At 36.3% G+C, this 27,724-nt stretch overlaps 1 protein-coding gene across 6 annotated transcripts in view; it reads right to left on the bottom strand.

The window, feature by feature from the left end:
* The window catches only part of Erc2 (ELKS/RAB6-interacting/CAST family member 2), a 978,194-nt gene that overhangs the window by 547,258 nt on the left and 403,212 nt on the right, over positions 1 to 27,724 (bottom strand). For all 6 annotated transcript variants that reach the window (XM_047532409.1, XM_047532410.1, XM_047532412.1 and 3 more), the window contains one exon: positions 825 to 992. In XM_047532409.1, coding sequence (XP_047388365.1) covers positions 825 to 992 — 168 coding nt within the window. The remainder of the gene's footprint in view (positions 1 to 824; positions 993 to 27,724) is intronic.

The raw sequence follows: 27,724 nt of genomic DNA, 5'->3' as shown, positions 1-27,724 counted from the left end.
TATGGTCTGAATGTGACTTAATGACCAATGTGAAAATATTAAGAGGTGGAGTCCATAGAAAGTGCTTCAGTCATGAGACCAGAGACCACATAAATGAGATTAGCAACCTTATAAATGGGCTAGAGGGAATCATCCCATCATGTGAGAGTATGGCATATATGCCCTCTGGAGGATGCAGCAACAAGGCAGTATGTTGGAAAGAAAGAAAACCCTCATTGGACACTGAACCTACCTCTACCTTGATCTTGGACTTTCCTTTAGAACTTTGAGAAAATAAATTTCTGGTTTTTATAAATTGCCTAGTCTTATATATTTTGCTATAATAGCAAGAATAAACTCAGACATCAGGATATAACCTACTGAAGATTAATAATTATAAAATGCACTAAAGACTCACAAAATACATTGTTCAACTCTCAGGAAGGAAAAATGAAAAATCAGCTCACTGGATACTTTTTTATCCAGTGCTGAGTGTGGAATACATGACCTCACACCTGCTAAGAAGAAGCTCTACCACTTAAAAGCACCCAAGTCCTACTATTCTGTTTACATCAAAATTTATAAAATTACCTCTATGTTTAAACTAATAAATGAAAAAAACTCCATTTAAGTTTTAGAGTATGAAATAAAAAAATTCATAAGGCCAAGCTAAAAATTATATGATACAACTACCAGTAAGTAAAATGCCAGGAACTAAAAAGTTTAAACTTCCTAATCAAAAATTTTAAAGATAATTTATTTTCCACCTGCTCAAAATTTCTCTAAAATGACAAAAGATGCATAATACCAATTTCCAACTTGAAAGGTTTATGTCAGCTACTTACCTTTTTCTGAAGAACATTAATTTTTCTTTCCTTTACTTCTAACATGTCTTTCATGTCACGAATCTCTCCAGCCAGTGTTCCCTTCTCTTCAGTGAGATCCTGCAATTGTTTTGTTTTTTTATTAAGAAAAGATTCTTTTTCTTCCAGTCGTAATCTCAATGCATCTACCTGAAATCAGGAAAAAGAAGGTTTTGGTTTTACAAAGAGGCTATCAATAACCATCAAGGCTGCTCTTGCAGCGGGGATGGTAGCATGTGCCTCCTGAGCACAGTGTGATCAACCCACTGCTCACAGGCACTTTGATTCTATATATTATAACAGCCTGTGGTATACCTTAAAGTCCTGTTTTACGTATATCTTAATAGTATTTTTTTAAATGTAAGGTTTCTATGAAATAAGACTTTATGAAATAGTAGTATACTCCATGTTTGCTTCCCTGATTTCAGGAAACAATATATTCACTTAGGCTGGGAGATAAAGCACATTAATATTCCATGTCTGAGAGCCCAATGAGGACAAAACATTCCTCAGAATTTGGAGCATCCTCCAGATACAGGAGAACATTATGAGCATCTGGAAGAACAAGATTGACACATAAAGAAACACTCCTAAATTAGAGAAATACGTATTGCCAAGAGGAAGTTAGTGCTGCCAGAGGAATAAAATGATGTAGAAACTAAACACCCAATTTTCCAGTTATATGAAAAACTGCTTTCCAAATACTTAAAAAATTCCTATTTCTACCTAAGTACAAAAATTAGAATATTCCAATTCCTGGTTTTCACTAACAAAAAGATAAAACATAAACCTTATTTTTATATTTCAGATTCTGAACAGTATGTGCAAAGAAAGTTTTATTTCTAGACTATTCAGATTCTAGATTACAGAAAAAAAAATCACTAGGTAGTAGAAAAAACAAGACAATACAAAGAATATGCGAGTCATTAAAAGACCATTTTAACATTAATCTTCTATAGCCTTTTTAAATTCTACCATATTGATCTACAACATTGTATTTGTCTCTATGTTTTCAAATGCCCACTGTTCTAGTTTTAAAAAGGCAACTGTGACACTTTATGTGAAGGTTTATTCTCTTTAATTATTGAACAGACTATGAGACTTTGGAGGAAATTGTTGTCAACTGAATAATCATATCTAATATACTAATTCCAAGACATTTGTTTTTTTATTGGATTCTTTTCTTTTTTGGGGAGAGTACCAGGGATTGAAAGCAGGGGTACTTAGCTACTGAGCCACATCCCCAGCCCATTTTTATTTACTTATTTTTGAGATAAGTAAGTTCTCACTAAGTTGCTCAGGGCCTCACTAAGTTGCTGAGGCTGGCTTTGAACTTTCAATCCTCCTGCCATAGCCTCCCAAGTCACTAGGATTATAGGTGCGTACCACCACACCCAGTTTTAACTGGATTTAAAAAAAAAAAGGACTAGAACCTTGTGCCAAAATTACTGTGTTGCCATTTCAGCAGATGCCATTGCTATCATCTGAATGTTTGTGACATTCCAAAAATCTTATGTTGAAATGGAATTGCCATACAATAATATTAAGATGTGGGACTTTGGGGGATGATTAGATCATGGGGGCAGAGTCCTCATGGGTGGGATTAGCACCTTTAAAGAACATACCCAAGAGGGCCCATTAGTCCCTGCCAACATGTGAAGACATAGTGAGAAGGCATTGCGTATACGGAGCCTTTGCCAGACACTGCATCTGCTGGCACAATGAGCATGGATTTCCCAGTCTATGGAACTGTAAGGAATATATTTCTATTGTCTGTAAGATACCTTATTCAGATATTTTACTAAAACATCTCAAATGGACCAAGATAAGCACCATGATTTATTTTTTTTGAATCATTAAAGACAACTTAATGTGATCATATGTAAAGAACAGAAGATCAGGTTAGAATCATCCATGGGTTCTAAGAGTTATCTCCCCAGTGATCTGTTATGGTCAGTTTGGGAAGTGATATATGAAATACTTGGTGGTTAATTCCCTTGGTGTGAGAAAGGAATGCACCATATTAAACCAAATAAACCAAAATTAAATTAGATCATAAGTAAGTCCAAAGGATGACTATAAAATGATGTTTATAGAAATGTTCATAGCAGAATTATTTACAATGGGTCACAATGGAAAAACCCAAATCTCCACCATCAAATGAAAGGATAAACAACTATAGTATATTTATCTGAAATAGTATCTAGCAGTACAAAGGAATAAACTACAGAAAAATGCAATATAAATGGTAAGACTCAAAAGCAGATTGAGTGGAAAGAATCCAGAAGACATGTTACATGATTCTATTTCCACTTTTATGAAATTCTAAAATAGATCAAATAATGTAGGTGACAGAAATGACTACATGGTTGCCCATGGTGGGAGATGAGAAGGACTGACTACAGGTCAAAACTGAATGTTTTTGTTCTCTAAATTGATTAGGAGAGTAGATAAATGGTGTACAGATTTATCAAAACTCACTGAACTGTACAGTTTAATAATTCATATTTCTATAAGGTTGAAAAATACATGAGTATACAACTAAGGATTAACAAACATCTTACAACAATCTCTTTCAAGAACAAGAGAGACAAAAATAACAACAACAAAACAAGTCTGGCAACCAAATTATCATATAACTCTTCTGAGAGAAAAAGGGGACAATAGGGTTCACATAGGCAATGGGGTACTGGAGTGATGAAAGGCTTAATTCTCACCTTCCATACCAGAAAAATCAATAGAGAGTAGCAACATAAATAACCACTAAGTTGAGAAGTCAAAATAACCAGAAAAAAATAATCATAAGGGATTGTTTGGGGGAAGAAGAAAAGGACAATGGGAAGTAGAGGGTTGCTGCATCTCATGAAAATTTTTGTTGAATATTTTGCTTCTTTATGTTATAGTCAAGTGAAATTTAGATGGAAAGAAAAAAATTTTTAAAGATTGCAAGAATACTATAATAAGCCAAAAGAAATAGATATGTAAAAACACGAAGAGTACACAGAGGCAAAAACAACTTGAACAATCAGAAAAGAACACTGAGGCCTTGGGCTCAGGTTTGCTTCTATCTAGCTGTGAGGATCAGGACAAACAAGTCTCCCCAACTTAGCCTCCAGCCAGGGCTTGTTCCTCTGTAAAACAAAAAGGGTAGGAGAGATAGGTTCTATGTGCCTAATGTTTTATGATGTTAAAGGAAGGAATCAGTCTTTGGTAGACTGTATCAGCAAAAGAAGATGATATTAAAAATAAAAGTTACTGGGATACAATCTCCTTTGTTTACCCTTTCCAAGAAAAGGGTGCCAAAGTTTTATTTCTAAAGGTCAAAGTTGACATGGAGGTGAGTGAATAGTTTTTCCAGTTTTGGCCCAGAAAAGAGGATGAATTTGGAAAGCCCTCATGCAGAAGGGGTGATGACAGGTGTTTGGAGCCCACAGGGCATAATAGTACTGATCGCACAATGAGAGTGGGTGGACACTCAGTGATCAGAGAGCCTGAAAACCACAGATTGTTCAAATATCAGATAGCTATATCTCTTCTCACATAATGGCCACATATATACAGGGGCTGGGAAGGTAGAGGAGATAGTCATTTCCTGGGAATCTTCCCTTTCTTAAATGAAAATCTATGCCAGGTACACCAAAGCTTAAGCATCTTAATTCTAAAGTGGCTTATCTTTGTTTAAAGTTATCTTCCTCTTCAGCCTTAGTGGTGCACACCTATAATACCAGCAACTCAGGAGGTAAAGGCAGAAGGATCACAAGTTTGAGGTCAGACTCTATAACTTTGTTGTCTCAAAACAAAGAAGTAAAAAAAGACTGAGGATATAGCTCAGTGATACAGCATTCCTGAGCCCCAAACTCCCAGTAGCATGATGGGGGTAAGAAGAGGAAGAGGAGGAGAAGGAGGAAGAGGAGGAGGAGAAAGCAGAGGAGGAATAGGAAGAAGAGGAAGAGGAGGAGGAAGAAGAGGAGGAAGTTGCTGAAGTTATTTTTATCTACCAATCTGGAATAACACCACTATTTCTCTTTGGGTTTCATCATATCTGATAACAAAATGTGTACTTAGCTTACGCATAAAGCATGGGCATTTGGTGAGATCCTTGAAAATTGGCAGAACATGCTGAGTACTTCAGATTACAGCAGTAGTTAGAAATGGTTACCATCAATTATAGATATTTGCAACAGGACTATTCAGTGAGATACAGAGAGAAAAAGAAATGACTGTGGCCCTATCAGTTCCACATTCTAGTTATCAAAGCTGGACCTAAAAGAGACCTGTGATGCAAATAAATTACAATATGGAAGGCAGTGAGTGGTGCTGGAGAGAATTTAGAAAAAATACTCTTTAATGATGAATAATACACTTAACATTTGTAGCACCTTCTCTCCATGTGTGATCTATCAGGGTTCTGCTGCATCTTCCTGGGCAAGAAGAGATGAAAAGCAACCCTAGCCGTGAGAACATTTCTCCTGGAATAAAACAGAGAGCAAGGATGGTTGTGATCAACAGACTAAGCAAAACACCCAAATTCAGTATGACAGGAGGGAGTCAGTGCCAGCTGAGGTCTTCTGTGTGGGAGTTGATTTTCCACGTGCTAGAAAGCATGTACTTAACTTCAAAGGAATTTGGATCATGCCCTTCAATCACCTTCACTCTATCTTTAGAGCTTTATGCAGTCTCCTAGAATCAAGATAAAAAACTTGAGGGTCCTTTTTTATTTTATTTTATTTTTTACCTGAACTGCATCCAAATCTCAACCAACATTAGCCTGGTTTGCAGTAAGCAAGTATGACATCATTTCTAAAGTCAAATTTGAACTTCCAGATGGTGCTAAACCACAAGCAGGCACACAGACCTTCTGATGCATAGAAGTCTAAAGACAGAGAAGATCAGGCAAGAAAGAATACTATTAAAAAATGAGAAAGTTCTGTTCCAAACTGGGTATCAATGAGTGAGATTGAAGTTCCCCTCACTAACATTCTGACTTCATTCAACAGTGTACATCACTTTAAAAAGAATCAGAAAAGCCTCTGGGTCTACATTATATTCCAACATTGGGTAGAGACATAAAAGTTAAAATGTTTGGGAATATGGAAGGCCTTTCTCTGACTCTTCACTCAACACTAAATAATTTTAAAAGCCCTTGACACTCTCTCAAACTTTGGCAGTTGACTCAATAATAATACTTGGCAAAGAGTACTATCATTTCCCAAAAAAAGGAAAGAAAATTAGAACTGTATGATAGAGTCAGTACACAAAGATCCATAAGGCTGATTTCCCAATTTTTACATATGATTTAACCAAAGGGAACTAGTCACCAATGTTAAAACTAGGACCATCTTTCCATTATAGGAGAGTTATTTGCTTTTGATCCAGTTGTATATTTATGTGTGCATGCACATGTGTGTGCATGCACACATGCATGCATGCTTAAGAGCATGTAACATACAAAACTTTAACCTTTTATCTGGCAGAATAAATCAAAACATTTGTTATCACTTCAGTACCAGGTAATAACTTGAAAGAAAAGAACCACAGCAATGAAATTGGCAAATATCGCTAAAATCAGAGTTAAGCATTATCAATCTTCATGTCAGCACCCAGGAATTATAACCAGTTCCAATGGTGAGCCATGTTTCTAAACTTATGCTACAAAAGGCTTCCAACCTTTCTGCCATATTTTACATGGGCCTTCAGAAACAGTTTCAACGTTGTGACAAAACACTGAGTGCTACTTGAAGTGTCATAAATAATTTTTAAAAATCAAATGGTTCATTTCAATCTTAAAACGACAACAACACTTGAAAGAAAAACACTTGATGGAGCAAAAGAGGCCACTTGAAAATTTTTACAGATTATATGCTACTTACTTGACAAGACTTCAGGAACTGAATGTTTATTCACAAAGAACAACTTTAAAAGAAAACGAAACTGGAACACTCACAAAAGCTCCCAATGTAGTTTTATTTCACATTCAAAGTTTCATTTGTTTGTTTTTCCCAATAGCAGACTTGGGTTAAGGGTGTACTTGAGTTTGATTCAACTTGCAATCATTCAAATAGGGAGACAGTTTGAAAGTTGAAAGTATGAATAACATACATAGCCCTCCAAAGACACAAACACTATAAAGAACCTATATCCCCAAATTTGCTGTGGTAGTAGCCACTAGATCTCACATTCAACTCTTTTCTTTCCTGAACAGAGAGAAAACATGGATTCCCAGTCCCCTTGTCAGATGATGAGGTCTAGTGTTTCATAATCATAAAATGTTTGCAGAAGTGAGGCACATCACTTCCTATCAGTGCCACCCTGGCACTCTTCTCTTCCTTAGAGATCTTAGAGGCTACAGTTTCCAGAGGGTGTTATAAGATGCCAGAACCTCTATACAGCTGGACCCTTGAGTGACTTCTAGAAGAAGAACCTCCCTCCACCAATCTCCAATATGGGTCAGATTTACAGTATGATGTGTTAAACCGCTTTCCCCTGGATTTGCTAAGAGATGGGCACCTTAAAATTAGAAATGCTTGGTTTTCTTAGAGATCACCATGACCTTAGAAGAAACATGGCTATTGTACTCCCTCCTCTTTTATTACATGTAGGGTCTCAAAATCTACTTCCCCTCTCTTTTCATCCCAAACTCAAAGAAGGGGAAAAAAATGAAAGAAAACCAAGGATGGAGCTAAAAGGAAAAAGGAGAAGAGTACTAGGAAGTTGGCAAGGGGGTTAAAGATCAAGACCTTGAGGAGGAGAGAGAGAAACTAAAGAGGTAACCTATTAAGACTATTCAATTAGAGTTCATTGGACAGACAATGGCTCAAGATGACTGCTCCATTATAAATAACCTCTACACTGAAAATACATGTTCGGCCAGTTCATGGTAAGAGCAATGGGCTCATCTATAAACCTTACAAATGTTGGGAACATAACTTTGGTGCTTATATACATAATAGGGATAATACAATATTTCCTTCATGTAGTTATTTTGATGATTAAATAACATATGTAATGTCCTTAGCACAGCACCTGGCACTTAGAAACATTCAATAATTTTTTGCTATTGTTACTATACTATTCTGTTATCCAAGTCTCTAATCTAGTGATTCATATACTGTAGGAATGCAATAAATGTTGCTGATCAACAGCACTCAGGAAAGGTAGAGAACCAGAAAAGGTTTTGTGCTCTAACATGTACCAGAGGATTACACTATCTGACAATTACTTTAAAATATTTCAGCAACCACTGTATGATATATAGGTCAATCTGGATAGGTGGCAGGGAGGAGAATGGGTGTATTGACCAACTGGGAATAAATTCTCTAGGGTAGTCAACTGGTTTATGAAAGACTTTAATGGAAAGTTAACATTCTAGAGTCAGCTACCAAAACACCTCCATATTCACTGTATTTAATGAAAACCGGTCAGTTAATATAACTGATATGAAGAGTGAATTTTCCTTGGTGATGTGAGTAGTGTTTGAGATATGTGGATTGGCTAGAACTGCTACATAATCACACCTACTATCACAGGAACAAGATTTAAGACCATGTGTCTGAAGTAAATAGGATGCAAGCCACGTATGTAACTTTAAATTTCCTAATAGTCCTATTAATAAAGTAAAAAGAAAGAGGTGAGGTTAATTTTAATAATATATTTAATTTAACCCACTATATCTAGACTATTATCACAATATAATTGATATGAAAAACATTAATGTGATTATTTACAGAAATAGGAACCATGGACACCCAGGTTGGACGCCATCACTGAGCCCGCCCACCCCTCCACAAGGTTGGACACTGGTGATGAGCCTGCCCGCACCCCACACCAAGGTCAGACGCCAGCGCTGAGCCTGCTCACCCCTCCACCAAGGACTGAGGCCGGAAGCTGAGCCGCCTGCCTCCTAACCCCACTGTTGAGGGACACTGAGCCTGTCTCCGTGCTGACTCAGCACACCTCGCAGGGGCTCCCCAGCTTCTTTGGAGGCTGGTGCAAGCATTTTGAATTATTCCTGAGGGTATGGACATCATCAGTAGAAGGGCGGCTCCTTTCCTGAGACCCCTACAGGAGACTGGAGGCCCTTTGACAGGTACCTCTATTTACCCACTTACATCCTACACCCTTCCCCATCCTCTTGTTCACAACTAAAAATACTGCAAGGAGTAATCAAACTGATCCTGTTCATTACAATAATGTTAAAGTCTTTATAGGGGCTATCAGGTTCAGGGCTGCATTTTCTCTGTATTGGGAGTTACTGGTATTGATCTTCCCTTCAAAGGAGAGGTAGTAGAAAACTGCAGGGTCATAATAAGCCTGCAAGAGGGGGACTTCAGTATATCTGATCTTCACTGCTAGAGGGGAATATATAGAAACGATATGAAAAAACAGGGGAAGAAAGTGTCCCTAACAAACCAAAATGCTATTGTGATAGAATCCAATGACAGCATGGCAGCAGAAATGACAGAAAAAGAGTTTAGAATATGCATAATTAAAATGATCTGTGAAGCAAAAGACGAGATAAGAGAGCAAATGCAGGCAATGCATGACCATTCCAGTAAACAGTTAAAAGAACAAATGCAGGAAGCAAAAGAACACTTCCATAAAGAGATAGAGTCTGAAAAAAAAAAAAACAGAAATACCTGAAATGAAAGAAATGATAAACCAAATTAAAAACTCAGTAGAAAGCATCACCAACAGAGTAGACCTCATGGAAGACAGAATATCAGACAGTGAAGACAAAATATTTAATCTTGAAAATAAAGTTGAACAAACTTTGTTTGTTCATTTGATGTTAAGAGGTCATGAATGGAACCTCCAAGAATTAAAGAACACCAGGTGCGCAAAATTACAACAGATCCACACCAAGACACTTTATAATGAAAATATTTCACATACAAAATAAAGATAGGATTTTTAAGGCTGCCAGAGAAGAGCATCAGATTACATATAGGGGGAAACCAATATGGATATCAGCAGATTTCTCAACCCAGACCCTAAAAGCAAGAAGGGCCTAGAACAACATATTTCAAGCTCTGAAAGAAAATGGATGCCAAACAAGAAACTTATACCCAGCAAAACTTACCTTCAGATTTGACAATGAAATAAAATCCTTCCATGATAAAAAAAAAAAGTTAAAAGAATTTACAAATAGAAAACCTGCCCTGCAGAACATTCTCAGCAAAATATTTCGTGAGGAGGAAGTGGAAAGCAGCAACACATGTCACATTAGAGAGGAACTACCCTAAAGGAAAAGCCAATCAAAGGACAAGCAAAAAACCAAAAGTAAGCCAAAAAGACCAGGAATACAAATCATATCTCAATAACAACCCTGAATGTCAATGGCCTAAACTCAATAATCAAAAGACACAGACTGGAAGATTGGATTAAAAAGAAAGACCCAACAATTTTCTACCTTCAAGAGACTCATCTCATAGAAAAAGACATCCACAGACTAAAGGTGAAAGGATGGGGAAAAACATACCATGCACATGGACCCAGTAAAAAAGCAGGGGTCTCCATCCTCACATTAGAAAAAGTGAACCACAAATCTAAGTTAGTCAGAAGGGATAAAGAGGACATTTCATACTACTTAAGGGAAGTATAAAACAGCAAGATATAACAATTTTAAATATTTATGCAACCAACAATTGAGCATCTATGTATATCAAACAAACCCTTCTCAATTTTAAGAATCAAATAGACCAAACCACATTAATAGTGGGGCTCTTTAACACAACACTCTCACCACTGAATAGATCCTCCAAACAAAAACTGAACAAAGACACTGTAGAACTAAATAACACAATCAATGATATAGACTTAATGGATATTTACAGAGTATTTCATCCATCATCGAGTGAATATACTTTCTTCTCAGCAGCACATGGATCCTTCTCCAAAATAGACCATATGCTGTGCCACAAAGAAGCCATTAGTAAATACAAAAAAAATAGAGATACTACCCTGTATCCTATCAGACCACAAAGGAATGCAATTAGAAGTGAACGATAAAATAACAAACAAAAACTACTCCTACACCTGGAGACTAAATAGTATGCTATTCAAAGATGCAAGGATAACAGAAGATATCAGGGAATAAATAAAAAATTTATTAGCGGTAAATGAAAACAATGACACAACATTATCAAAATCTCTGGGACACTCTAAAAGCAGTACTAAGAGGAAAATTCATTGCATTGATTTCATACATTAAAAAAATAACAAGTCTACAAATAAATGACCTAACATTACACCTCAAAGCCCTAGAAAAAGAAGAACAGATCAACACCAAAAACAGTAGAAGACAAGAAATAATTAAAATCAGAGCTGAAATCAATGAAATTGAAACAAAAGAAACACTTTGAAAACTGACAAAACAAAAAGTTGGTTCTTTGAAAAAGTAAACAAAATTGATAAACCCTTAGCCACACTAACGAAGAGAAGGAGTGAGAAAACTCAAATTACTAGAATTTGTGATGAAAAAGGAAAGATCACGACAGACACCACTGAAATACATAATTAGAAGCTACTCTGAAAATCTATACTCCAACAAAATACAAAATATCGAAGACATTGACAAATTTTTAAAGACATATTATCCTCCTGAACTGAAACAGGAAGACGTACACAATCTAAACAGATCAATATCAACCACCAAAATAGAAGAAGCCATCAACAGCCTACCAACCAAGAAAGCCCAGGACCAGATGGATTCTCAGCAGAATTCTACAAGACCTTTAAAGAAGAGTTCATTCCAATACTCCTCAAAGTATTACAGAAAATAGAAAAGGAGGGAACCCATCCAAATTCATTCTATGAGGTTAGTATCACTCTGATATCAAAACAGACAAAGACACATCAAGGAAAGAAAACTTTAAACCAATATCCCTGATGAACATAGATGCAAAAATCCTTAGCAAAATACTGGCAGATCACATACAAAAATATATTTAAAAAGATAGTGTACCATGATCAAGTGGGGTTTATCCCAGGGATGCAAGGTTGGTAAATGTAATTCATCACATCAATAGACTTAAAGTTAAGAATCACAAGATTATTTCAATAGATGCTGAGAAAGTGTTTGATAAAATACAGCACCCCTTCATGCTTAAAACACTAGAAAAAATAGGAATAGTAGAAACATACCTCAATATTGTAAAGGTTATCTATGCTAAGCCCATAGCTAACATCATTCTTAATGGAGAAAAACTGAAAGCATTCCCTCAAAAAACTGGAACAAGACAGGGATGCCCTCTTTCACCACTTCTGTTCAACATCCTCCTTGAAACACTTGCCAGAGCAATTAGACAGATCAAAGAAATTAAAGGGATACAAATAGGAAAAGAGGAACTAAGGCTGTCACTATTTGCTGATGACATGATCTTATATTTATAAGATCCAAAAAATTCCACTAGAAAACTTCTAGAACTAATAAATGAATTCAGCAATTAGCAAGATATAAAATCAATATGCGTAAATCTAATGCATTTCTATTCATAAGTGATGAATTCTCTGAAAAAGAAATTAGGAAAACCACTCCATTCATAGTAGCCTCAAAAAATAAAATAAAATACTTGGGAATTAATCTAACAAAAGAGGTGAAAGACCCCTACAATGAAAACTACAGAACATTAAAGAAAGAAATTGAAGAAAACCTTCGAAGATGGAAAGATCTCCCATGTTCTTGGATAGGCAGAATTCATATTGTCAAAATGACCATTCTACCAAAGGCACTATACAGATTTAATGCAATTACAATTAAAATCCCAATGACATTCCTCATAGAAATAGAGAAAGCAATCATGAACTTCATCTGGAAAAACAAGAGACCTCGAATAGCCAAAACAATCCTGAGTAGAAAAAGTGAAACAGGAGGTATCACAATACCAGACATTAAACTATACTACAGAGCAATAGTATCAAAAACAGCATGGTATTGGCACTAAAATAGACAGGCAGACCAATGGTACAGAATAGAAGACACAGAGACAAAACCACATAAATACAGTCACCTCATACTAGACAAAGGAGCCAAAAACATACAATGGAGAAAAGATAGCCTGTTCAACAAATGGTGCTGGCAAAACTGGAAATCCACATGCAGTAAAATGAAATTAAGCCTCTATCTCTCACCCTGCACAAAACTCAACTCAAAGTGGATCAAAGACATAGGAATTAGACCAGAGAACCTGCACCTAATAGAAGACAAAGTAGACCCAAATCTTCACCATGTTGGCTTGGGTTCAGACTTCCTCCACAAGACTCCCAAAGCACAAGAAATCAAAGCAAGAATTAATAAATGAGATGGACTCAAACTAAAAAGCTTTTTCTCAGCAAAGGATACAATCAAGAATGTGAAGAACACAGCCTAGAGTGGGAGAAAATCTTTTCCACAGGCACTTCAGATAGAGCACTAATCTCCAAATTTATAAAGAACTTACAAAACTTTACACCAAAATTAAAAAGAACCCAATCAATAAATGGGCCAAGGAACTGGACAGACACTTTACAGAAGAAGACACACAGGCAATTAATAAATATATGAAAAAAGTGTTCAACATCTCTAGTAATTAGAGAAATGCAAGTTAAAACAACTCTAAGATTTCATCTTACTCCAATTAGAATGGCTATTATAAAGAACACAAACAATAATAGATGTTGGTGTGGATGTGGGGAAAAAGGCACACTTTTACATTGCTGGTGGAGTTGCAAATTGGTGCAGCCACTCTGGAAAGCAGTATGGAGAATCCTCAGAAAACTTGGAATGGACCCGCCTTTTGACCCAGTTATCCCACTCCTTGGTTTATACCCAAAGGACTTAAAATCAGCAAACTACAGTAACACAACCACATCAACGTTTATAGCAGCTCAGTTCACAATAGCTAGATTGTGGAACCAACCTAGATGCCCTTCAACAGATGAATGGATAAAGAAACTGTGATATATATATATATACACACACAATGGAATACTATTCAGCCATAAAGAAGAATAATATTATGGCATTTGCAATAAATGGATGGAATTGGAGAATATCATGCTAAGTTAAATAAGCCAAGTCCAAAAAACCAAAGACCAAATGTTTTCCCTGATAAGTGGAGAATGGTATATAATGGGGGTGGGAGGGTAGGGAGTGAGAGAAGAATGGGGGAAGTTTAGATTATGTAGAAGGAAATGAAAGGGAGGGAGGGTATGAAAATGGTAGAATGAGACAGACATCATTACCCTATGTACATGTATGATTACACGAATGGTATGAATCTACATTGTGTACAACCATAGAAATGAAAGGATGTACCCCATTTGTGTACAATGAATCAAAATGCAGTCTATAAAAAATTAAAAGATAAATAACAAACATTAATGTGATATCTTACATTCTTTTTTTCAAATTGTATTGAAAATTTAACTTTTATACTTTCAGTATACCCCAATTAGGACCAGGCACATTTCAGGAGATCAAAACCACACATGACTTCTGACTACCATATCATTAATGTAGGTCTATGACTCTGGTAAGTGGAAGAGTTTCAGCCCCTGGAACAGAGATCTAGGCTTAAGATTTCCATCTCCCTTACATTTAGATGCTTCAAGGAGGATTTCTGCCCAATAGCAAACATAGGTTGTCTGATCGCTGCCACAGGAAATGTCATCACATTGAATTAAGATAAAGCTTTCATGGCTTCAGGACAATGAGCTGGAACTTTAAGAAGTGCTCAGAGAGGGAATGTGCCTGAGATGTACTCCCTGGAGTACAAATAAGTATTATATCCATATTGTTAAATAAAATGAGTTTTAGAATAAGAGAGAAATACAGATATAGAATCTAAGAACTTAGGTAAAAGCCCTATAGTATTAAATTCAATTTGGAAATACTAGTATGAATACGTGATAGATATTTTTTTCAAAAAATTAATTTTTAGCTTTGCACACTAAAAGGCTTAGGAAAAACTGGCAACCTCAATAGCAAACAACACCCACCCCTAACAGCCAGATTGTGGTCTCTAAAGCCTAAAAGAAATTCATTTACATGGCAGAAATGATTGATTCTAGGTCTGAGGCAGGGGATGTTCAAGATGAGTACAGAATTCCCTCGGGATGCTCTCTGAGAAACAGATACTAGGGAACAATGGAATAGAGGCTGAGGAAAGGTAAAGGCATTACTGCAGTGACCAGAAGAGAGATATTGGCTGCCACAACTAGGATAGAAGTGGTAGGGAACGGGAAAAGTAACTATGTGAGATACATTTAGAGATGTAATCAGGAGACAGCTGGCAGAACTGAAAGTTTGTTCTTGTGGGGTTAAAAGTAAAGGAGAAATCAAAGATATGTCCTAAATTACTGGCTGCAACAACTGAGGAGGTAGTGGAATTATTGCCTGTAGGCAAGACTGGGGAGAATCAGACATTGAGGAAAGGAAATCAAGAGTTCAGTATCAGGCACCTGCAGTTTGAGATGGCTGGGAAATATCCAAAAGGCAAAGGGCCATATGACTCCCAAGTTCCTGATACTACAGAACCTGGATTAGAGTCTAAGCTATGTGTAGATGTGATTCTGGAATTATATCAATATTTTTCAGACAACAGAGTAGGACACCTTCCGCATATTTACAGATTCACTCCCACCAGATGCAGTTTTCTGAGATCAAATTCACAAAAAACATGTAAGGATAAGACATCTCTACAGATGAAAACTTAAGAGAGGTCTCTTTCCTAATAGGGTTCCTGGCTTTCAGTTACAAGGTGTCCCTCCTTCTCCAGTCATGAGTAATAACAGATTTGGTCATTTCAGTTGAGTTCTTCAGATTTTCAAAGTGGTCAGTTAAGGTCAGTGAGGTATTTACCCTCCTATTGATTGCCACCATTAGCAGAATGATACTTCATGGGAGGAAAACGACTACATGATCCCACATGTGGGTGCTAACTTCCAGCTAGCCATCAAAGGCTTATACACTAGAGGAGGGGAGACAACCTGTATTATATTTTACAATACTTAGATAGCACAAAGAGAAACAGTTACAGCTTTATTCTAGACAGAGTACTTCATAATTTACAATGTACCTTCCTTTTCATGTTATATCTAGTCTCTTAAATGATTTCAATTCAAAAAATTGATTTCGGGGATATTTAGCATTGTATAACCACATGTTATGCTTATAAAAGTTAAGTTACAATCACCAACTTGTTACTAATACAGTTGAGATTTTCAGACTGTAAGATGTGTTTGTCTTACCTACTTGTCAAAACATTATACCTGAGTCCCCCGTGCCACCTACCTGAAGACAACAATGCTGGGTTAAGAGAATGTCACCTATGTGAAAGAATTTATATCATATGTGGGTTAATAATCAAGTCAATTTTATAAAGACTGTTTTCATATTTAAGTTTTTGGTTACTTCTTACACTAAAATTAGGTGGTTTTAAGTGACTAGTCCAAAGTTCAAAATTTAATGTTCAGTTCAGTTCCAGCAAATTTCTGAAAACACATGGGAATTGTAACTCATGTGTTAATACTTAAAGTTTTTGTTAATAAAATTTCCAACACTAACCTTACCTCATTGAACTTACCTCACTGGTTTTTATGCTCACTATAAAACTATAGCTGTCACCCTATTTTTGAATTACTACAAAAGGAAGTTAGCCATTCCAAAATCAAGGTTATTTTGCAACATGATGATAGTTATAAATTCAAAATACTTAAAACCAATTTGCAAAACTATCAATCTTAGGTACCTTCTAACATTTGCAAAGTCTATCTTCAAAACATTTATTATTACCCAAAATAAAGAACAAGTGTAAGAAAATAGCATGTATCATTCATATCACACTTTCCCTTCAAGGAAGCACATTAAATTTAAACATAAAATTGTGCTTTAACGTAACATTTTAAAATATTGATTCTCCTAAGATATGCCATGAAATTTCTAAACAATCATTGAATCCCAAAAAACTTAAGTCCCTAATACTTCATTACTATGATGAATCAATAACTGTTATCTCCAGGTCAATGATTTTCAATAAATACAAGTCAATAGCCTTTATCTATGTATGCTTGAAATATTTGTAAATGACTAACAAATTAGCAATGTCATTTGATTTAAACCCATATTTTAGAGTGGGGTCTTTCAAATACTCTGGGAGGATGGGAACCTGTGTCCAAGGTCCTATGAGTTTGATACAGGAATTTTCTTAAATTTTCTGGTTTTTTGTTTTTTTTTTTAGTTGTCTTATCATGATCATTTCAAAAGTTAGAATGAACTTATTCTGCATAATATAAATAACTTTTTCTAACCAAAGATTGCTGAGAGATTTCAATACAGACTGTCCTCCTCTTTTATGATGGTTCAACTTCTTTTTTACCTTTATTACAGTGTAAGACTGATACACGCACAGTAAAATACATGGAAAAAAATCACATGAATTTTGAATTTTGATCTTTTCCCAAGTTATCAGTATGTGGTACACTACTCTTTAGTGGTGGTATACAGTTGCAGCAAGCCACAGTTGTCAGTTAGTCATGCAATCATCGGGGGTAACAACTGACACTCTGTATTGCACTGTTTTCCATGCTCTGATGCTGGGCAGGCTAGGTATATTAAATGCTTTTCCACTTCTGATATTTTCAATTTTCAATAGAGTTATCAGAATGTTAATCCATGTTATGGTTTATATGTGGTGTCCCCCAAAAGCTCACATGTGAGACAATGCAAGAAGGTTTAGAGAAATTATTGGGTTATGAGAAATTATTGGGTTAGTAGAGAAATTATTGGGTCACCCAATCAGTGAATTAATTACCTGATGGGATTAACTGAGTGGAAACTGAAGGCAGGTGGGGTGTGGCTGAAGGAGGTGAGGCACTGGGGGTAAGGCTTTGGGGTATATATTTGTATCTGGCAAGTGGAGATGATCTTCTCTCTCTCTCTCTCTCTTCCCTCTGCCACACTCTTCTGCCACGATGTCCTGCCTTACCTCAAGCCCGGAGGAATGGAGCTTGCTGTCTATGGATTGAGAATTCTGAACCCGAGGAGCCCTCTAATAAAGTCCTACTCTACAGTTGTGCTGGTCGGGTCATTTAGTCACAGCAGCAAAAAAAAGCTGACTAAAATAATCCATCGTAAATCAAGGCAAACCTATACACACCTTTGTGCTTGAAGTTTGTTGCTTTGGGGTGAAATGGGAGAAGTATAGAAGGACTTTTCATTTCTCTTATATATTCTCTCCAATCTCAGCCACAGGACAATCATGGTGACCATGCAAACAAGAGGTTCATCAGCATTATAATCAGTGAGTAAACTGAGTCAACATAGTACACTACTCTGCAGACCTCTGGAACCAGCATCTGAACCATAGCTGTTGGTACCATACTCATAAATAAATTCATGCCTAATAAATACTATCTTCATATTCAATTATATCATTAATTTGTTTTATTAATTTTAATACTGTATCTTCATTTAGTATGTTAATTTTATTTGGCTTCATATAAGAGTTTTAAACATGCTTAGTCTTATCTTTGTCTCTTTGTCTCTAAGTTAATGTAATTATTATTACATAATACAATACTGCAGGTCTATAGGTTCTTTTTTATTTCCCTTTTAAAAGAAACTTCCTACAAACTGTGAGACATACTGCTCTAAAGTATACAGTATTTGTTCTCTGAAATATTCCTGGATGTTGTGCCCAAGTTAGGTAGGAGTGTTCGAGTGGGCACGTGTTCCATGATCAAGCAGACTCGGGAAATATGGTGAGCTGTAGTGATTTACGGTAGCTATAAGCATAATAAAGATTCTGAATAGACCAATAGCAAAGATCCTTAACTTGATTTAACTTACCTGTCCCCACATCTTTCTTTTTCCACAGAACCTGTTGTTTATTTTTTCTATAAAAACATATGATAATATCCGTTCAGATATTTCTAGGAAAGACTATCCTAAACTGTCTTCTACCTTTAAATTTTTTAAAAATATTTTTTGTTGTTGATGCATCTTATTTGTATATTTATTTACATGCAGTGCTGAGAACCAAACCCAGAGCCTCACATATGCCAGCCAAACACTCTACTACTGAGCCACAGCCACAGCCCCTAGCCTTCAAATTTTTAAGGTGCAGGCGAGATATAAAACATTTCAATATGGTGAAATGGAAACACATTACTAGATTGACTTCAGAGGACTTCAAGATGTCCTCTGTGGTCAACACTGTGTGAGGTTATGTGTCAGGAGGTCTCATGCATTTCTCAGGGCCACCTGTGAGGTAAAGCTTTGCTTATAGGTGAAAACAGGTTCTGTGGAACTACAGGGCTAATGTAGAAGTAGTGTCATGTAAAGCCCCATCTTCTGGTTCAGTCTAGTAGCACACACTGATTTCTGCCTCAGCTGGCACCTGGGGATGGAAACTTGGGCAACTTGCTTGTTTCTCAAGGACTCAATTATCTTTGTAAACCAACAAAATTTTGCTCAATGGCCTCTAAAGTCATTACCTACCCTAAACTTTTATGTCAGGAGGTGAATGATCCAGATACTAAAACATATTTTAACACTTTGATAATTAAGAGAGTTTGGTAGTAATGCAGAAAGAAAAAGATCAGTTCATGAATAAAAAGGAGGAAGTCCAAAACAGATTCATATACATATAGAAATATAAAGTATGATAAAGGTAGCATTTATATTGAACAGAGAAACTGTGGGTTATTCTATTAATAGTGCCTGAAAACTGACTACCGATTTAGAAAAATAATAAAGGTAAATGTCTTACCTAACCCTTTATGATAAAAATAAATTCCTAATAGAATGAAGAGTTAGATATAAAATTTAAATTTAAAAAGTGCTAAATGAAAAATATAAGCACTGTTTTTATTATTTTTGGGGTATAGGAGAACTTTCTAAGTGATAAAAAAGAGCCTGTATATCATAAAGGAAAGGACAGATAAGATTAAATATGAATTTTTGATATCTTCATGGAAAAAGACCAATGACAAATTACAATTTTATTTGTGGAAACCAAATGTAAAATGAAAAGTCTATTCTGTTACATATAACATGTTCTTAATTGGGAATAAGAGAAGAAACATTTGCTTATATGTATATAGACTATTTTTGGAAATACATAAGCAAGTAAGAACTTATTAAATGTCCACTTCATGCCAGTTACACAAGTGATAAAAACAAGGATTAAATTAACACATTAGTCAATTTTCCTTGTAAACTAACTAAGGAATGCCACCCACCAACTGCTATGGGGAACTCAGACTCAGACAAATCCAGGTAGGTCCAGAGTACCCAGAAAATCAATTGACCATCTACATTTCCTATTTATTTAACCCCTCTTTGGGCAAAAATGTCATAGATAGAAAAGGCAAGGATGCAGTCTGCCCAACAAAATTATTTATGGTGGGACATATACCTGCTATGACTATCTAGTATATTAGTACATTGTCAGAGACAAGAAAGAATAATGGCTATAAGTAGATTCTCTTAATCTGGACTTCTCAAGTTCAAATCTTAACTTTTTACTTACCATAACTTAGAGAAAGACACAATCTTTCAAAACTTCAGTTTCCTCATCCACAAAATGAGAATAATAATAGCACAGATAATTCAAGGATTAAATGAAACATGACTTTCAATGTGTTTTATTACAGTGCACTAAAAAACAAAGTAGAAACAGTCAATGACCAGCAACTGAACAGTGAACAGCAACGTAATTTATGATTGCCATGGTACCTTACATGCCCCATCATCCACATATGGTTAGTAAACTTAATCACTAGTGTATTGTACATTAATATTCTTGTAGCTATCATTAAAAGTTAATCATTCTGACAATGATAATAACATTAGCAGATACCTATGAAGGGGTTTCATGAGGCCCATTGTCATTTTGAGACATGTAGAGTTATTGTTCCCCATTTTATAAAGCCCAGCTTATAAATGGCAAAACTGAGTCCTGATCATATCTCTCTCAATCTCCAAAGGGCCCACTCTGAACATCATACTTAAAAGGAAGAAAATGGAAAAAATTTGAACAGCATAAGTAAAGAGGAAATGGCATAAAGCAGAAAAATGGTAAAGGTGCTATAACTATGATATGCATCTTATCATTTCTGAGAGGTAGATAGATATAGTTATCCATATACCAGGTAGGTATTATGTACAGGTGAAAATGTCAAAGCTCAGAACAGTCTCCAGGCTATAATAGAGTTGTGATTCTATATATATTATGTTTATTATTTATACTTGCATATTTTATAAACTCACATAGATGTGTGAGCTAGCATTTGCTCCAGATATAGATAGATAAATGCATAGATACATAGACAAGGTAGAAAACAGTAGTTTTACTTTTCATGCACCAAACAAAGGTTATCAACTAGAAAATCCTGAAAAAGACCTCCTGTAAGTATACATTTTTCTCTATATATGCTTACATGCTGCTATGGTTCAACTTTAGTCAAATATTTAGTACTGAAATAGTTTTCACAGATCTGCTTTTCAAGTAATAAAAACACTTCTCTTATCCTCAGATATTCAGAAATACTTTTTGTGTACAGAAATAGCCGAAGGAAAGGAAGGCTCATCACTGAGTTCCATTGTAATATAACACACTAAAGTGCACACTGAATTTAGGAACACACTTTCACATTCACTTAAGTTGGGTCCTCACATCACTGACTTTTAGGAAGAGTATAAATGATTCTGAAGTGGGCAGTAACACCAAACTCTGTGCAAATTTACCTTGGCCAAAGCAAGCAATTGTTTCTGTTGGGACTTGAAATAGCCTCTTTCAACTTGGAAGCATTTTCTTACTAAGGAACAGGGACCTGGGAAAAACCTGAGCTCCATAAGTAGGAAAGGATAATAACTATAAAAACTAAAAGAAAAAAAAATAGGAGCAAGAACTACTGTGATATTTTAAAAATAATAATTAAAATCAAGCTACTTAAATTTTTTGGTCAGTTTGATTTTTTTTCCCCCCTTCAAGGGATAACAACAGTTATCCCTTTATGTGTTTATCATCATTGGTCCTGAAATTATTTAGCATGATCATAGCTTTACTATGGTAGTGAAGATTTTGGTATGGAAAATTATCTTCATCCTACAATTTTCGTCTGTGTGTATGTGTGTGTGTGTGTGTGTGTGTGTGTGTGTGTGTAAATCAATTTATTATGTGAGCACTGACTCATATGTTCCACTGTATTAGACTTGCAGCAGTAATTTCTTGCTTTATAGTTCTACAATTTTATGAAAAATCATAACTGACCTGTTCAGAGATTAGCAGTTGGTGATAGGGTGTTCCTACCACCTTTATATCTATAAGATGAGGAGGTGAAACTCACCCATCTGGTTCCTAGTCTGACATTGTTGTTGTCTTTTTCAAATTGGTACAGTGCAATTCACAATAGCCAAGTTATGGAACAGCCTAGGTAACATTCTGTAGTTTTATGATTCCATTTTGTTAGTTCATATTCCACAAGAACCTATTAAACCATCAACAAACTAAAGGACTGTTGTTTCTGAGCAGCCTGATATCCTATCAGAAAACCTGGTCATTAGGCATTTACCCATTTAAACAGTAACCATTTTCAGTGCAATCTAAGGACAGATACAGGCAGCACTTTTTATCACGCTTAGACACTAAACAGAGTGCCTTATATAGGAAAACCACTAAAATTCATGATCCTACCTTTAACAATTACCAAAGTTATGGTGAGGCGGGGGTGCTGACAGCATCCTATCTAGCTGAAATATAAGAAATACCCAGAAATGAGTGCAGTAATCTAAAGGAAGTACTGTCTGAGCCAGAGGGGGGGAAATATGTCTAGAAACTACAATCTTCTGATGATTGATAAACCAAACGCACCAAACTGAGCTTGCCATTCTAGTGCATACCAGTTGCAGCAAGTTTACACAAAAACAAGATGAGTAAGGATGTCGTCAGGGAAAACACTGCCAAACTCCTTTATCTCCAACTTGGAAGTAGAATTTGAATCATTTAAGAAGTGGTCACATTAACTACAGTGGTTCCAAAGTCTACTGTAGATTTTGAAGTAGATTGTGAAGGAGGGAGAGCTTTTCTTTTCTCTGAGAGTCTTATAAGGTTTTTGGTCCCTGTTGGGAAGTACATAAAGAACCAGAAATATGGGCAACCACTTTCACTTTATCCCCAAAACACTGCTGATGAGGAACACATTTTGCTGGATAAAATATGTTTGTGTACTATTGTCTATAAACTTGAATTCCTCAACCTCCTAAGGAAATTTGTCAAGGAGACTGTTCATGCCTCTCAGAAAGTTTGCCCTATTTATAATCTCAGGGATTCTGTTTACTTCTTGAGCCATTCCAGACAAGTGGAAACAGCTTCATAGACTTAAGAAGGATCCTGAGGCGACTTCCCCACTTGATGAAAATATCAACAAGTTGAAGCAGTGACACATTCTAGACACCCAAGTTTGAGAAGCAATGGTAAATCTCTTTTGGACCAGTGGATCTAGAACATCCAACTGTTAAAAAGATATGGCTTAGAGTGGGCTTTTCTTAAAGATTCTTCAGTCTTGAAAAATCCACTTAGAATCTGCAGTGGGTTGGATAGTGGTCCCAAAAAAAGATATATCCAAGTTCTAGAATCTGTGAACATGACCTTATTTGGAAAAGGTTTTTCCAGATGTAATTAAGTTAAAGCTCTCTAGATCAGATTACTTCAGATTATCTGAATGTGCCCTAAATCCAAAGATAAGTATCCTTTTAAAAGACAAACAGAGCAGAGAAACAGAAGAGAAGGCCATGTGAAGATCAACCAACAGACTGAATTTTTGCAGCCCATGTGAACGAATGCCAGAAGTCACTGGAAGGCAGAAGAGATGGGGAAGATTCTCCCTTAGAACCTCTGGAGGGAGTGCAGCCTTGCCAATACCTTGATTTCTGATTTCTGGCCTCAGAACTGTCAGACACATTTCTATTGTTTTAAGCTACAAAGTTTGATAATTTGTTATGACAGCCCCAGAACACTAAAACATTATCCCCCTTCATGCAACCAATCATACACCACTAACAACTGTTTATTATTGGGAGGGGGGTATCCAAAGATAAATTAAATACCATCCTTGACCTCCAGAGGCCTTTGTTTTAGAGGGAGTCATGTACAAATCAACAACTATGACAGTGAAGTACAAAATGTTCCTGAAAAGTACTGAAAGCATTCTCTGAATATGGAAGATTTGAGAGGTTAAATTCATAGAGTAGGAAGAAGAGGTGTACAGAATGTCCATGGGCAAGCAGGGGACAGAGGAAGTCACCAAGAATGGGACCACAATGTGAGATCTTAAAACTATGTATACCACATTAGTGAACCTAGTCAACACTTTTTTTTTTCCTATAGGAAAAATAGAGAATTTGTGCAAAATGGCAATCCTGATGAAGTCAAAATATATGAAGATTTCTTTTCCTACTCAGTGTTTTAGTCAGCTTTTTAGTCACTGTGACCAAAAGACCTGACAAGAACAACACAGAGGAGGAAAAGTTTATTTTGGTTCAAACTTTCAGATGTTCAGTTCACTGCTGTGGAATTGTTAGTTAAATACATACATGTCTGGGCCTAAGGTGAAGCAGAACATCATGGCAGAAGGGCATGGTAGAGAGAGGCAGCTCAGGACATGATAGACAGGAAGCAGCAAGAAATCTCCTTTACCAAGGAAAAATACAAACCCCAAAGGCATACCCCCAGTGACCTACTTCCTCCAGTCACATCCTACCTGCCTACAGTTACTGCCCAGTTAATCCATAGCAGTGCAATAACCCACTAATTAGGTCACACCTCTCATAATCTATTTCACCTCTGAAAATTCTTGCATGGTCTCACACATGAGCTTTAGGGACACTTCATACCCAAACCAAAACATCTTAGTCATACTTAAGAACTCAAGGTTCTAAACTCTCTTATAAACACAAACTTTGTTCCTGATCCTAGATCTTGCCATTTAACTCTATTAGCCATGTTTCCAGAAGTGACTTCCCTCCAAAAACTCTTTGCTATGTGTAATACCAGCATTCCTAAAAGATTTCCAGAGAAAACCAATTACATAAGCACTCTTGTTGGGGAAAAAGGACTGGACATAGGGAAGGGAAATAGTCCACAATAAAATAAATTTGGGAAATGCTCTTTCACGAATTTGCAAAATGCTCTGAGAATAGAGTTCAGTTTAGGTTAATCCACATTTTCTGAACTTAATTTCAATGCTCTTTTTTCATAGCATCCTATTAATATTCTGGCAAATATAATATATAAAATGCTATAGTAGAATAATGCTGTTTTTCAAATGTAAGATTAATATGTCAGATTCTGTACTCAGTGGGCCCTCAATGTATGTTGTTGGCTAAGCTCAGCAACATTGCTTCTTTTTCCTGCCCAGATACCAACCAACATCTTTATCAGAAAGCATGAACTTTAACAATGCCCTGTGGTGACCAATGAGCAATGGATTGTCACAGTGGTAGACCCTAGGAACATATTAGAAGATGGCATCCTCATCTCCAAAAGCTGACACAACCACACTATTACAGTAAAAGCTATAAAACTAATCTCTTGTTATTTCATGACTACACATCTATAAAAATTATTCAGAAGATGGAATTACAAGGAAAGGGGCCTAAAAACCCATCCTCATACCTCTGATAACTATCTTCAACACAGAATCTTGGGGGACAAATTAAGGAGAAAGAAAAAAAGGATTATTCCTCTGTTTTTCTCTTCTTGGTATAGCTGTAAATGCAAAGTTATTTTTCCAGGCAAAGACAAATGAAATTCTGCTTTTTCAAATCTCTGCAAAGGTTGTGAAAATAAAAGTCCATTACATGGGACAGGAAAATACCTCCTCTGAAAAGCAGTCATACTCTGATGTGACCAGAGCTGAGTGTGCAGGACCCACTCTCTGTGTCTCTGCTGTGGGCCTGGGGACCTTAAGTCTGCACCTCAGTTTTCCTATCTCAAGAAAACAGTCAAGAGCTCTTTCTGCCACTGATAAAGATAAGGGCATTTACAAGCAGTGCAGCAACAACATGTAATAAAAGAGAAAGGGAGACTGTTTTCTTTCAAAGGGTTCATATTATCCACATGCATTCCTTTGCTATTCCTATAACAGTTTTTGAGGGGTTTCATTCTAGTCCTTCTTTAAAACAACCTCAATGTAATAATAATAAAACCTCCTTCTATTTATTGAATGCTTTAAGTGCTACATGTTAGCCTGAGGGCATCACTGATAGTAAGATAGCATCATCACTCCTGTTTCCAGAGAAGGAAAGTGAGCCTCAGGGCAGTGAAAGGACTTACCCCAGAATTTCAACTCCACTTAAAGTCAGAAGTGAGCCTCAACTGCCCATCAGAATAGCCTGGAAACTAGAAACCTGGAGAACATTAGTGAGAAACAAATATGTTCCTTTTTACCAACTTAGCTTCTCTGTCTCTTAAATCAAGGTCCGGTGAAGCCATTAGAATTTTAGTGTCCCAGGAATATGGGAAGGAAGTCATTCATTAGAGAAGAAAATGCACTAGGTTGGAAATCCTCCACCCAGCAAAAGGAAATTGGATTGCTCTGAGCCTCAGAGGAGAGCATCAAGGGGTTTGTGCTCAGACTGTGGAGCAGACAAAAGCAGGCTACACATGTCTTGGCCAAGAAGCTCCATAGTGTTCCCTCATCCTTTGCAACAGGTAATGGTTTTGGGAGCACAAAACAAATTTTGATTGGGCTTCCTTTCCAAATTCAACCCTGATCCCAAGAAAACAGGACACTTTCAATAGCAGTTGTTACCAAATCCTTGTCACCTGGATATTCTTACATTCATATTTTATTCATGTGTTCACTGGCTAAACTTTTCGTCCCTTTACCTCATGACACAGACTAAACACTAGTTGCAAATTAAATGGCAATGGAGGTCCAGCTGGCAAGGCTAATGAGTAACTCAGTTTGGGTGGGGTCTGGGTGGGTTGTCACACCTTCCAACCCACAGGCAGCCAGTCACCTTCAGTTTCCTACCCAGGGGAGAAAACCCAGGCACTCTGCAGAGCTTCATGTTGCTCAAGAGAAACTAGAAATCTGTATTATTATGTGAAACGTCATGATCTTTTTTTCATTTCTGACAAGTTCTTTTGGTTTCTTATTAAAACAAAATCCAAAACAAAGAACACTGGGTGAATATAGAAAACTAACTGTGGATTAGATTCATGCTATGGGTTTCTAGTTGAGAATGTTAAGATCAATCCATTTAAAAGAATACCAGAGAGAGTTTAACAGTTTAAATATTTTCTTAAGAAAAAGTTTACTTTGAATTTTTAAGACAAAAGAAGTAAGATACTGTGTCCTTATTAATGATGTTTTGATATTCTAAACTTCTTCAAGGTAGACAAGAAGAGTTAAGTTGAATTTCTCCTTGAAGAAAGTGACTCAGCCCATAAGAAGCCCATAGTCGTCGTCTGCAACCCTATGACACTAAGTAATTGTTGTTGGTAAGGGTTTTTTTTGTTTCTTGTTTTTGTTTTTTGTGTTTTTTTTTTTTTACTTTAATTGAAACCTTGTCAAAAAGAATATGCATTATTCACCAAATGACACATTAACACTACTTACAAAATTTATTTGACAAGTTTTTAATTAACACTGAGAAAGTGCCAGGCTCTATGCTGAGCTCTAAGGAAACCAACAATGGTAATTCAGATAGTACTATCTTTGCCACTGGGCTGACTACTGAGCAGGAAATACTGACAATTAAATAAGCAAGCCCAATAAAGCTTGATTACCTGTTATGATAGAGTAGGTAGAAGGTGATATGACATCATCTATATTCATATAGGATGAATTAGGGAAAGATGCCTGGTGGATATATTGAATATGAGACCTAAGTG

This window comes from Sciurus carolinensis, chromosome 17 (assembly GCF_902686445.1).
Source record: "Sciurus carolinensis chromosome 17, mSciCar1.2, whole genome shotgun sequence".
NCBI lineage: Eukaryota > Metazoa > Chordata > Mammalia > Rodentia > Sciuridae > Sciurus > Sciurus carolinensis.
This window is presented reverse-complemented; position numbering and strand designations above follow the sequence as displayed.